Genomic DNA, 12,488 nt, shown 5'->3' with positions numbered 1-12,488 from the left:
CGTGTGACCTTGGGCAAGTCACTTAACCCTAATTGCCCTCCCTTCCCCTCCAAAAAATGCAAAAAAAAAAAAAAAAAGAATAGCATGTATGATATTTATGCACTGTCTTAAAATTCCCTTTGTTGTAAGCAACTTGTGGTAGGTGCTATGCCTTATTATTCTTTGACCCCACTTAGTAATGTTTTTGATATTTACATGCTTAAAAAGTTTGTCGAAATTTAGTACCTAAACTTTAAACTTGCTTTCCACATCTCCTGGTCTAAAACCCAAAGTATCTCTTTCACTGGTTTCTTTCATATATATGCACTTTGAAAACACTCAACTATAAAACTCATTGCTGTCCTTTGAGTTTCCCCGCTCAAGGAAGCTGCATCGCTCAAGGGAAAGAACCAGGAGTTAGTGAGACGTGTGCAAATCTAGTTTCAGATGATTCCTGTGTTACCCACTTCACTTCAGCTTGCCTCAGTTTCCCCATCTGTAAAATGGGGCTCATAATAGCACCTACCTCCCAGGGTTATGAGGATGAAATAAGATATTTGTAAGGTAAGTACCTATCACTGTACCTGGCACATAATAGGAACTTTTTCAATGCTATTCTTCCCTTCTTTTTGCTATGCTATCACCCTTTCCCAGATCTCATTTCCATCTCCTACTCAGGGAATAGTAAATCAATTTACAAGTGTGTCTGGAAAGGCAAATGTCCCATTACTCCACTCCTTCCCTGTGACTTTCCCAATCAAAAGGTACTCCCCAAGTCACAACTTCCCTACACATGTCCCCAACATCTCCAAGAAACAAGTTCCTTGAGGAGAGGGGCTCTCACTCTTATAACTGTCACCTCACTGCACATATCTAATAAATGCTTTTCCATTCATCCCTCCAAAGTCCCTCTTCTGGGAACTAATACCACCTAGTTTTTATTCACTTCAGTTAACAACCAACCACCATCTGTACTTAAGCATATATCTTTCTACAATTCTAGTTAACTATGCAACCATTTGCTGAGGTATGGGTGAGATTACTTCCACAGTAAATTGAAGGCAGTAATCCTTTCTTTGTACAGCTCTATTGTCCTTAATATAGTGGCTTTCTATTTTGAGGGCACTTGTAGATAGAAAAATTGTTTCAATAAATTGCAGAATTCAGAAATAAAAATTAAATGAAATTCTATGGTTGGTAACCCAGAGAATGGCCAGAAAAGGATAAAGAATCTACTAGGTTATTCAAATATATTCATATTTCTTCTGTTTTAAATACCTGAATTTAACCCTTTAAAAACAACCACAACACCCTAAGCAGACACCAAACTTTTTCTCCCCTGGGGGGGGGGGGCGGGGTAGGGTGGAGAGGAAAGATGAACAAATTAAGTGAATTTCCCTTTTGTCCTCATTGGCACAAGAGAACATTCTTTGGCTAAAATTGAGATTTGCTAGTCCCTTGAAATTTTTTTGTTGGATATGCAAATATGGAACTAAAGAGACAGTCAAATTTATGACTGTGCAAACTAAACTGAGAAAGTCAAAATAGAAAGCAAGCTTAATATGCTAGTCTATAAATGGTATTAATTCATTCAGTAAACATTTACTAAGTACCTACTCAGTGCCAGAAACAGTGCTAAGTGCTGGGGATACAAAGAGGCAAAAGATAGTCCTTGCCCTCAAGGAGTTTACTGTCTAATAGAATAGATAAAATGCAAGCTAAGATAAATAGGAAATAATTAATAGGGGGAAAAGATGCAATTGATTGGTTAGGGAAGCTTCCTATAGAAGGTGGGCTTTTAATTGGGACTTAAAGGAAATGGGGGTGGGGGGCAGGGGGCAGTGTCAGTAGCGGAGCAGAGGAAAGAGGGTGTTCCAGGCTTGGGGAATAGCCAGAGAAAATCCCCAGGTCCAAGAGCTGGAGTATTTTCTTGGAGGAACAGCCAGAAGGCCAGTGTCACTGGATTGGAAGAGTACAAATCAGGGAGTAAGGTGTAAGAAGATTGAAAAGGTAGGAAGGGGCTTTGAATGACAAATAGGATTTTGCACTTGTTCCTGGAGGCAATAGGGAGTTACTGGAGTTTATGAGTAGGAAAGGAAATATGATCTGATCTGGTTTAGGAAAATCACTTTAGTGTATGAATGGAGAATGGATTGGAGTAGGGAGAGGCATGAGGCAATTGACCCATCAGCAGGTTATTTCAGTAGTCCAGGAATGAGGTGATGAGAGTCTGCGCTAGAGAGGAGGCAGTGTCAGGAGAGGAGGCCGACTCAAAGAGCTGTTTGTATCAGCAAGCACCCCAGCGTCCCCAGGTTGGCTGCCAACACAGGTTCTTAGATCTGCTTTGATAAAGGAAAGCAACTCAAAATAGGTTAACAAGCTTACCTTAATCAGTCAAATATGTATCGTTTACCTAGTTCCGGGGAAAAAGGTAAAACCCCTAACTTCAGAATACACAGACAGAATTATCAAGAAAGAGAAACAGATCAAGTAGACAGTTTCCAAACTGTCCAACCATTACATCCATACCAAATCAACATCTGGGTTTCAACATCTGGGTTTTTCAAAGCCCAGGGACTCTCAACAACAGCTTCCCAGAGTTTCATCTCATCGAATCACAGAACACTTCTCAAAGTGAGCCCCAAAACAAAGCCTCAAATCAGGGTTTACATATAGCCTGCTCCTGGCTCAGAGAATGTAACAACCTTCTGGACCCACTGGCCAATCAAAAAGTATCTACTGAAAAATAAGCCTCCCACCCCAGGCTCCTGGTGCACTTTAGCCTAGCGGCAGGGAAGATCTTAAAAATTTATATTCCCATTACACTGTTGCAAAGGTAAAATCAGTAGGCCTTGGCAACAGCTTAGACATGGGGGTAAGAGATGGTGAGGCACCCAGAATGACTCCTAGGTGGGGAGCCTGAGGCACTGCAAGGAGGATGGTGCCCTCAATAGTAATAGGGAAGGTAGGAGGGAGATGATGGTTTGGGGACACATTGAGTTTAAGATGTCTCTTGGACATCAACTTTGAGATGAGAGATTAGATGTCAGCGGAGAGACTTGGGAAGGAAAGATTTGAGAATCACCAGCATAGAGATGGTAATTAAGTTCATTGGGAGCTGATGAGATTACCAAGTGAAGTAGTATAGAGGGAGAAGAGAAGAGGACCCAGGACAGAAATCTGAGGAACATCTATGACTAAAAGTCATGATCTAGAGGAGGATTCAGCAAAGGAGACTGAGAAGCATTCAGATAGGTAGGAGAACCAGGAGGGAGTGGTGTCCTTAAGGAAGAGAGCATGATCAACAGTGTGAAAAGGTGCAGAGATCAAAGATGAGGATTGAGAAAAAGCCATTGGATTTGGCAACTAGATCACTAATAACTTTGGACATGGTAGTTTATAGTTTGAAGGAAGATTGTAAGGGGTTGAGAAGAAAGTGGAGGCCCCTAATGTTAATGGATTTGGGGGGAACTTAAGACAAAAGGCAGAAGAGGAATCAAGTGATGGTTTTTTCAGGATGGAGACATGGGAATGTTTGTAGGCAGTAGGAATGGATCCAACAGAGGGAGAGAGAAAATATAAATGAGAATGGGGATAACAGGGGAAGGGCGGGGAACAAATTCACTTGAACAAGAGGGGTTCACCTTGATAAGGAGTAGGGTCACCTTATCACATGAGAGGGTTGAGGGACAAGAAAGGGCAACCAAGTGATAGGAAATGAGGAAAAGGGAAGAGGGAGCTAATGGTAAATGACCTCAATTTTTCTGTAAAACATTAGGTAAGATTTTTGGATGAGTAGCAGGGGTAGGAGCTATGAGCTGTTTGGGAGAGCCTGTGGAGAATGAGTTGATAGAGGTATAGCAGGATTTCCTAACAGCAGGAAGGACCCAACTGAGGTTGTCTAAGACATCTATAGTGGACCCAAACAACAGTTGAGCGATTCCCTCCATTTTTGTTCAGCAACTCATATGTAGGCTAAGCGAACAAATGGTGGAAATGATACATGGCTGAGGCTGGCTGGCTCTAACTGATGATATAAAAAGGTTGAGGCCTAGGAATTCAAAAATAGAGTTCAATTGGTTCACCAAGGGGTCCAATATGAGCGGTTAGTGCTGTGGAAATGGCCTGGGATAAAATTAAGGGATCAAGAGATTGAAGCCAGTATATTTTAGTCAAGAACTTCAGGAGTCTTGAATATGAAGGTTACATTTGTGGGTGATGCCAAGATTAAGAGCACATCACTTACCTTTCATAGCGCCAACAATTGGCAAGATATCCTTTCCAGTCACAGCTCAATTTCCTCACTTAAAAAATTCTCTGGTTTATAGAGTATTACAGTGACATCACTATAATGGATTCACGTAATCAAAGTACTTCAGAATATCAATCTTTCTTGTGAACTAAAAAACTCCACTGTTTTACTTACATTTAATTCTTTACCATTCTAACTTTAAACCCTGCCCTAAGGATGGGCCACCCTAATTGGTGGGGTATATGAAAACTTAACTGGCTAGCAGGTCTCAAACTAAGCCTACCTATCGTGCACACTTTGCTCTGTCCCATGTTGCCATGTTACCAATCCCACCCCAAGCAAAATCAAACCAATAATGAAGAGTAATTGCTTCCATTCCTAATCCCTGAGGCTGCCTATGCCCAGACTTCCTCCCCTTACCAATTCTCCCTTGGGTTCTATCACATTCAAATGTTGTGACCTGCTGGAATAATTTGTAACCATTTTGTATTGCATTCCCAGAACCTGTTAGGTATTTAACATGCCATAAAGGTTAGAATACTATCCCATTATTTTTACTAGACTACCACGAACTGCCCAATTTACTTTAAGCAGAGCCCAAATGTCAACCTCCCCCCAGCCATGAGGCAGCACCTCAATTCAATTCTTATCTTTGGCAGTTTTTTCTAACTTCATTGGCAGTTATTTACATGTCGATATTTCTGAAAATTAAAATATTCCATGCTATAGATTTACTAATCTTGACTTTGTAATCCATCCTCACACTAGACATCTGATCACATGGTGGGGGGGGGGGGGTTAGGGAAAATAGCTATGAAGAATTTCTAAGTGCTCTTGGGGACACTGTTGGCCTGTTAACATTTGTTTTCTATGACCCAGTTTCCTCCACTAGTAGCAGCAATTAGCTGTAGTCACACATTTAAGATGTCTTAGGTCATGTGGAAGTGTGATGTGTACCTCTATTTACTGGTTAAAATTCACAAAGTGAATTTAAGATTCAGAAATGTACTTTCCATGGCAGTTTATAAATGGCTTTTCTTTAGGCAGACGTAATTGGCAATCAGCTAGTTCCCTAGAAACCCCCTTCTCAGTTAATATGGCTGGGAATAACATACAACTGCCCTGGGCCCCATCTCCAGTGAAAACCAACTGCTAAAATGGAGAAACCATGCAAAATAAAAATAAATTAAATGCTTCACTTTTATTATAGAACCCAAAATACAAAACTCATTCCAAGGCTTCAATTTAGATTGACATCACTGAATATGGTCCATTTTCTCACTATTCCGGTGGTGGTGGTCATCACAGCATTACCTGCTTAATGACTTTTGTCTTGATATGCTTTCTTCCCAACAAGAATACTTTGCCTACAGTGGATTTAAAGCTTATCAAAGTTGAAGTTAACAGAGTCTAGCTTTTTTTTATCACCTCAAGCCACCCTTTTAAAGCATGGTTACCATTCCCATGTATGTTAAGCAATATAGTCTTTAAAAAGCTGCATTCAATTTATACTCAATCCACATAAATTAAAATTCTATTCTATTGACAGCTCATACACAGGAAAAATGTACAACACTCATGTGATTATTTTATTCTTCAACTTCACCCTTCTTCCACAAGCCACCTTAGTACACTAGCTAGTGTGAAAACTTTCAGCTTAACTGTCTAAATTATATATACTCACATCACTTAATTTTAATACCAAGCTGTGACCAGTCATCTAACAGTAGCACAAAGTTTTTAACCTGTCCAGCCCCTAGCTTTACGTTGTGAAATGTATGACTCAGATGTATCTTACTGATGATGTTTGAAATACATTTTTAAAACAACCAATCATAAAAACGTGAAGGCCATTTAAATAGTAACATGGTACACATCTACCACAGACCTTACAAAACAGGTTTTAAAATGCTTGTCGTAAACAAGGGATGAGTTCACTTGCTTAGATATTTGAAATACAACTTTATTATGATCTAAACGAAAAGGGAATGGGAATGACAGTAACAAACAAGATTCACCACTGAATATTGTGATGGGACTGCAGCAGTCTTACATTTGAAACTCAAGGGGACGTAATTGCGGTCCAAAACAGCTAAATATGCAGGTCCAAAATATGAATTATATTTTTTTAAACTGCTACATTCACTCCGAAGCCCATTCATTTCCTTCAGCATCCCAAAGATTAAGCACATGTTCTGCTCAGCTATATAATAAAGTGGCAAACACGCTACACCACTGACATCACAGGACAGTTGCCTATAAAACTAGACCTCTGACGCTGGGCTCTAGCTTCATTCCCTTACAGGTCATCATCTTCATCAGGGAGCGCAGTTGTCTGAGCAATCTGGAATAAGTGGTTAAGAAGTTATAAATTTAGCAAGGAAGGAAAGGAAATAAAGTACATAACAGAGTCTGATTGACTGGAATATGACCAATACCTGTAAGTCCTGCTCATACTGTGCTGCCAGTGCTGGGTCCATGACAACCTCTGGAGGTGCAAGAGCAGGCATGGCAACAAACTCCAAATTAGGATCTCCAATAAGTTTTCTAGCAAGCCAAAGGAAGGGCTTCTCAAAGTTGTAATTACTTTTGGCTGAGATATCATAGTACTGTTAAGAAATATATACATATATGCAGTTTTAAAAACTAGTAACTTGCCAATACTCAGGCAGACAGACTATTCTACACGAGTTTGTCAGTTAAGCTCTTTTGCTGTCCCTAATAGGGAATTTTAAAATTCTTTAAATTTCATTTAAAACTTGTCTATTATTTCCTTGTAGAGAACACAACATGCAGAGGTTGTAAAAATATACAAATAATCCAATACAGAAACACTCCACAAATCACTAAAAATAGATTATTTAATATTTATCCTGAATGCTATTTATGTTGCCCGATAAGATTCTTGTTTCACATGAATATAGATATGCCAATGAATCCTACACTTAAGTAAACAGCCAATTTAAAGACATACCTGGAGATTCTTCTTCCTGTGGAAGACAATTGATTTCGCCTTGACTTTTCTGTCCTTAATATCCACTTTGTTGCCACACAACACTATAGGGATATTTTCACATACTCGTACCAGATCTCTATGCCAGTTAGGTACATTCTTGTAAGTAACTCTTGATGTTACATCAAACATTATAATGGCACACTGAGCTGCAAAGAAATTCAATGAATATTAAGTGAATAACAAAGACAATTTATTTGGAAAATAACAAGCTAGATGAAACTATAAGTCAGGAGACTGCTTAGTATTCGAACTCTGCTACCAGCAATTTTGTATGACCTTGAGCAAACTACTTGGGAATAGTGGTTCAAGTGTTGAACTTGGAAGACAGGAAAATGAGTCCTCTCTGAATCATGCTGAGGCATGCCTTGAGGCACTACCCATACCTGTGTAGACCCTGGGCAAGTCACTTAGCTTCTTGAGGTCTCAGCTTCCTCATTTGAAGAAAATGGATTTAATTTAATATGTATTTTATTTATTATAAATTAATTATTATTTAATATTAATAGAGCAGTAACTTCAGATGGTTGTTATGAAAATTAAATAACATAAAAACTCTACAGAAATGCTAGTTATTGGAGCCCCAGGGTAAGGGGCTTAAACACTCTAGACTTCAGTTCCTTTAAGTGTCAGAGAAATTCATTTTTCAGTCCAAAGATTCTTGTAACTACCAGGCACACTAATACCATACCTTCTATTTAAAAAAAATAAATTCAGCTATCAAAGTTTCTCAACATTTGCCTGTTAAAAACAACTCCATTAAATGTTATGTGCCTAAGCAATGAAAAATTAGACTACAACTTTAGTACCTCAGACTAACATGAAGGTTTCTTTTTACTTGTTGTAACAATCATAGGGATATTAAATCTTATTAATAAAAGGAACTTCAAATAAACCCTTTTCATTCTACCTATCAGCTAACAGTTTGGATTTGATTATGTCCAAGTAGACCAGCTGAGATTCAAATCTCAGTCCTCCAATATTAAATAGAGTAGCTCCCCCAAAACCAGAAGTCAATCTTAAGGAGACTTTCAGTAACAGAAAGCTGATATACTAAAACATGCAAAATAATTGTAGAACATACCTTGGATGTAATAACCATCTCTCAGACCACCAAATTTCTCTTGGCCAGCTGTATCCCATACGTTGAATTTAATAGGACCTCTGTTAGTATGGAACACGAGAGGATGGACCTCAACACCCAGCGTGGCTGGAATAGTGAAAGGTTCTGACTTAGTTCATTGGTTTTATTTTACTGAAATTGGTGCAGGTAACTGAAAGAAACATACATACCTACATACTTCTTCTCGAATTCACCAGTCAAGTGACGTTTTACAAATGTGGTTTTTCCAGTACCTCCATCTCCAACTAACACAAGCTGTTGAAAAATAAAGTATTTTAGGTGGACTTCTCAAAAACATATATAAACACTCCTGATTCCATGTATGAACAATACACCCACATGCCTTCTTTAACACCCATTCCCACACACTATGCACACTGGGTGGACTCAGAGAGCTAGGAGGGGTTAAGTTACCCACTGCACAACAGCAGGCTGTTTTCAGGGTCCATCTTAACACCGTTTTACACCAGCCAAATCACCCCCCGGCTCTTTTCAATATCTATTTGGCAAATCATAACGAGGTGGATTAAAAAGCCTCACTACAGTACGGAAGCTAAACAATTACAGAATACGGACTATTACGTAAGTGAGCAGACCCGGCGTCCCAGCCCTGTCCCGGGCCCAGCCCCCCAGCGCGGCCCCTACGTACTTTGAACTGCACTTGGGGTTCTCCTTGGGCGGCCATCGCGATGGTTCTGGGGAGAGACAAGCACAGCAGGCCTCAGGCCGCGGCCGCATGTTCGGGCGCCCCCTCCCCGCCACGTGCCCGGCCGTCCCACAAAGCGCCCCCTCCACGCCCGGCAGGCAGGCCTGCTCGGCCCATTCATCCCCGGCCCAGGCCGCGACACAGGCGGCAGCTCCTCCCCCCGCCCGCGTGGGGCGGCGAACGCGAGGAGGAGGGGGATGAATGAGGCGCTAATGGCGACTGCCCTTTTTTTTTCCCCTCAGAGTTTCGGGTTCATTCAACCGATGGGGGCCGCAGAGCGTCTCCGGGGGGCGCCAAAAGGGGGCGGCGGAGGTCGGGCTGGGCCCGGGAAAACCGCCTGGTCATGGGGCCCAGCGCGGGAGGGGCGAGAGGGGATAGGGGAGAAGGGAGGGGAGGCGAGGCCGCCCCCCCCCACCGTACCCACCCACGGACACAACCCCTCGGGCCCTGCCTCCGCTCCCTCATGGCCCTCGGCCTCCGCATGGCCTGCGCGGCCCGGGCTTCCTCACACAAAGCGCGCCAAGCCCGGCCCGGCCCGGCGCGGGCGCCCACCCCCCTCGGAGGAGGCTGGAGGGCGGGGGGAGGCCCGCAGCGCCGCCTCCTTCTCGGCGGCGGTCCTCGATGCCTTCCTCTCGAACACCCGGCTGCCCGACCTCCCTTTCACGGCCCGGGCCCAGCCCCCCGCGCCACACTCGGCCACTACCTTCCAGAAGCGTCTCCGTCTCCGCCTGACTGAACGATGGAAAGATGGCGGAAGCGCGATTCAAATACCCGGAGACGCAGCCGACGCCGCCGCGCGCGCGGAATAGGGAGGGGCCGAGAGGAGGGGAAGGAGGCGGGGCAACGGCGCAACGTGCCCCCACGTGCGCCAGGCGCCACGCGCCCAAGTCAACGTTACGTTACCGGCTGCCCCCAAAAAAGGGAGAGAGGGCGGGGCATAGAGGACGGGGGCGGGAAGAGAGAAACGGACTGACAGGCCGGGAGCGCGCCGACGCCTGGTCTTTACAACGCTATCGGCAGCGCTGCGGCTTGACTATGGCGCATGCGTTCTCTCAAATGAGAACACTCCAGACTCCTCTAATTCCTTCTACCCCGCCCAGAAAGTCTTTTACCGCGCTCTCCGCCCTTAGGCCCTCCCTGCGCATGCGCTTCCCAAAGGCCGCCGCGAGAGCGCGCTCTAGTGATTGTCCTTTACCCTGCCGCCCTCCCTTACCTTTACCGCGCTCTGGCTCTTGGCCTCGCTCCCACCTCGGCTCTGGCTGGAGTGCGCATGCGCCGCCGAGGCACTGCTGAGGCAGCCGCGGGAGCGCGCTCGAGCGCTTCCGCCGAGCTCTCTCGTTTCCTCTTTCCCGGCCCCACCTACCCCTCACCGCGCTCTCGGCCCCACTCTCCCTCCTGCCTCGGCGCGCGGCCGGCTCTTGCGCGTGCGCCCCAAAGGCACTGCTAGGGCCGCCGCGGGAGCGCGCACAGCAACCGCCTCTGAAGGGAGTTTGGGGAGAAGTAGGAGGTGGAGTCCGGAGAAGCGGGCTCCCGCCTATGAGAAACTTAGGGGCCTCTCCTCTTTCAGGCCCGATGTCTGCCGGGCTCTAGGCACCGAACCCGAGCCCTACAGGGAGCCTAAAAAGCGGATTCAAAAGGCGCCAAATAATTCCTCAAAATAATGATAATAGGTGCCAGTCGGTGTAAAGCGCTTTGCAAAGCTTAAAGCGCCACTAACATACGCTGCTCATCCAGCGCTTCACACGAACTCATTCGACCCTCAATAACAGTGATGTAGTCAAGCCATAAGCATTTATTAAGCGCTTACTGTGTGTAAGGCGCGGTGCCAAGTGTGGGGTTTTAAAGAAAGGCGGAGTCCGGTCTCTAGGAGCTTACCTGGGTTATTAGTCCCCATTTCACAGAAGAGGTTCAGATGGCATCTAGTCCAGCTCCTGGGGGATTTTTTCCTCCCACCCCCATCTCAGTTACTGGGGGGAGGGGAGAGTTGTTCCCTGTTGCCTAGTTCGAAGACAGAGGGCAGCCCTGAGCCCGGCCCCACCCCCACCCCCACCCCCATCTCAGTTACTGGGGGGAGGGGAGAGTTGTTCCCTGTTGCCTAGTTGGAAGACAGAGGGCAGCCCTGAGCCCCGCTGCCTCTAGAGTCGGGTCAGAAGCCTAGCCCTTGCGCGTTCTGAGCTCCTTTTACTTAAAGGGGTTAGAGCTGGAAGGAGATGCTTGGAAATCCTCTGATTAAGGCAAAGCATCCAACCCTAAGCCAGCCAGCGCCAGCAAGGCCGACTTTCCGCAAGAAGCTTTTGCCAATCCCCCTTTGTCTCCGTGCCTTCTCTCCGAGATTATCCCCGCTTATCAGTCTCGCTTTAACGGAGCTGTTGGCGAGTCTTCCCTTTAGCCTGCGAGCTCCTTGAGAGCAGAGCCTGCCTTTTGTAGCCCCAGCACTTAGCACAGTGCCTGGCAAATAGAAGTTAATGAATGCAGTGACTGACGGACTAACGCCGGAGTGATGTAGCTTTTAGAGCCAGAAGTCAACTTCAGCTCATGTTACAAAGAAGGAAACTGAGGCCCAGTGACCCAAGGTCATGCAAGTTTGGATTTAGTACCCAGGGCTAATGACTCCAAATCTCAGTGTTAGCGCTACTAAACCATGCTGGACACCAGAGAAACTCGGGGTTCAGATCGGATGATTAAAGGTCTCTACTACCTTCAGGGAACCCCTAAAAGTCTAATGCGGGGGACAGGATCTGGATTTATGATTTCGCTGGCATAGGGAACATGGAGATGTTCTCTAGCAATGTAGGTCAGCACTTTCAGTGCAATTTATAGTCTTACAGAATTTCCTAGAGCCTGGAAGATATGGCAACTTATTCATAATCAGTGTAGCAGAGTTGAGACTTCAATCCAGGCAGCTAGGTAAAGACAATAGATCCTGGGGACTAGAGTCAGGAAGACCTGTGTTCCAATGTGGCTTCAAACACTTAGTAGCTATGTGACTTAACCTCTGGCTAGTCACTTTACCTCTATCTGCGTCACACTTATCATTAAAATTAAAATAATAATAGCACCTATGTTACAGGTAACTGTTGTAAGGATCAAATGAGACCAATATTTGTATGTACTTAGCAGGTTATTTTTTTTTAAATACTGTTTCTTTGAGGCAATGAAGGTTAAGTGACTTGCTACACCTCCCTCCCTCCAAGTCTGTCTATTCACTATATGTAGCACATTCCCTCTAGGGATAGACAACAAAGCAGCTCCAATACCCAGCATGACAGGATCAGCGATTTAGGAACTTACAACCAAAGTATCTTGTGAGAGCTGAGAGGGTCATGTAGTAATCTGTCATAGAGCCAGAAGGCCCAGATGAGATAAAATACTTTGCAAACTATAAAGACCTACATAAACGCTAGCTTATTGTCAT

At 44.5% G+C, this 12,488-nt stretch overlaps 1 protein-coding gene across 1 annotated transcript; it reads right to left on the bottom strand.

The window, feature by feature from the left end:
- Nucleotides 1-5,413: 5,413 nt before the first annotated feature.
- Nucleotides 5,414-9,875, bottom strand: LOC138158624 (GTP-binding nuclear protein Ran). Its single transcript, XM_069084759.1, has 7 exons — nucleotides 9,777-9,875; nucleotides 9,017-9,062; nucleotides 8,538-8,622; nucleotides 8,329-8,454; nucleotides 7,206-7,393; nucleotides 6,670-6,840; nucleotides 5,414-6,575 (listed from the first exon to the last, which is right to left on the bottom strand). Exons 2-7 carry the CDS (start codon nucleotides 9,050-9,052, stop codon nucleotides 6,531-6,533), a joined length of 651 nt encoding a protein of 216 aa, XP_068940860.1. The 5' UTR covers nucleotides 9,053-9,062; nucleotides 9,777-9,875; the 3' UTR covers nucleotides 5,414-6,530.
- Nucleotides 9,876-12,488: the final 2,613 nt, after the last annotated feature.

This window comes from Petaurus breviceps, unplaced genomic scaffold, assembly GCF_028583685.1.
Source record: "Petaurus breviceps papuanus isolate PSGF00001 unplaced genomic scaffold, PetGlider_PUasm1.0 101, whole genome shotgun sequence".
NCBI classification, from domain to species: Eukaryota; Metazoa; Chordata; class Mammalia; order Diprotodontia; family Petauridae; genus Petaurus; species Petaurus breviceps.
The sequence above is the reverse complement of the archived record's forward strand: the minus strand, read 5'-3'. Positions and strand labels throughout refer to the sequence as shown.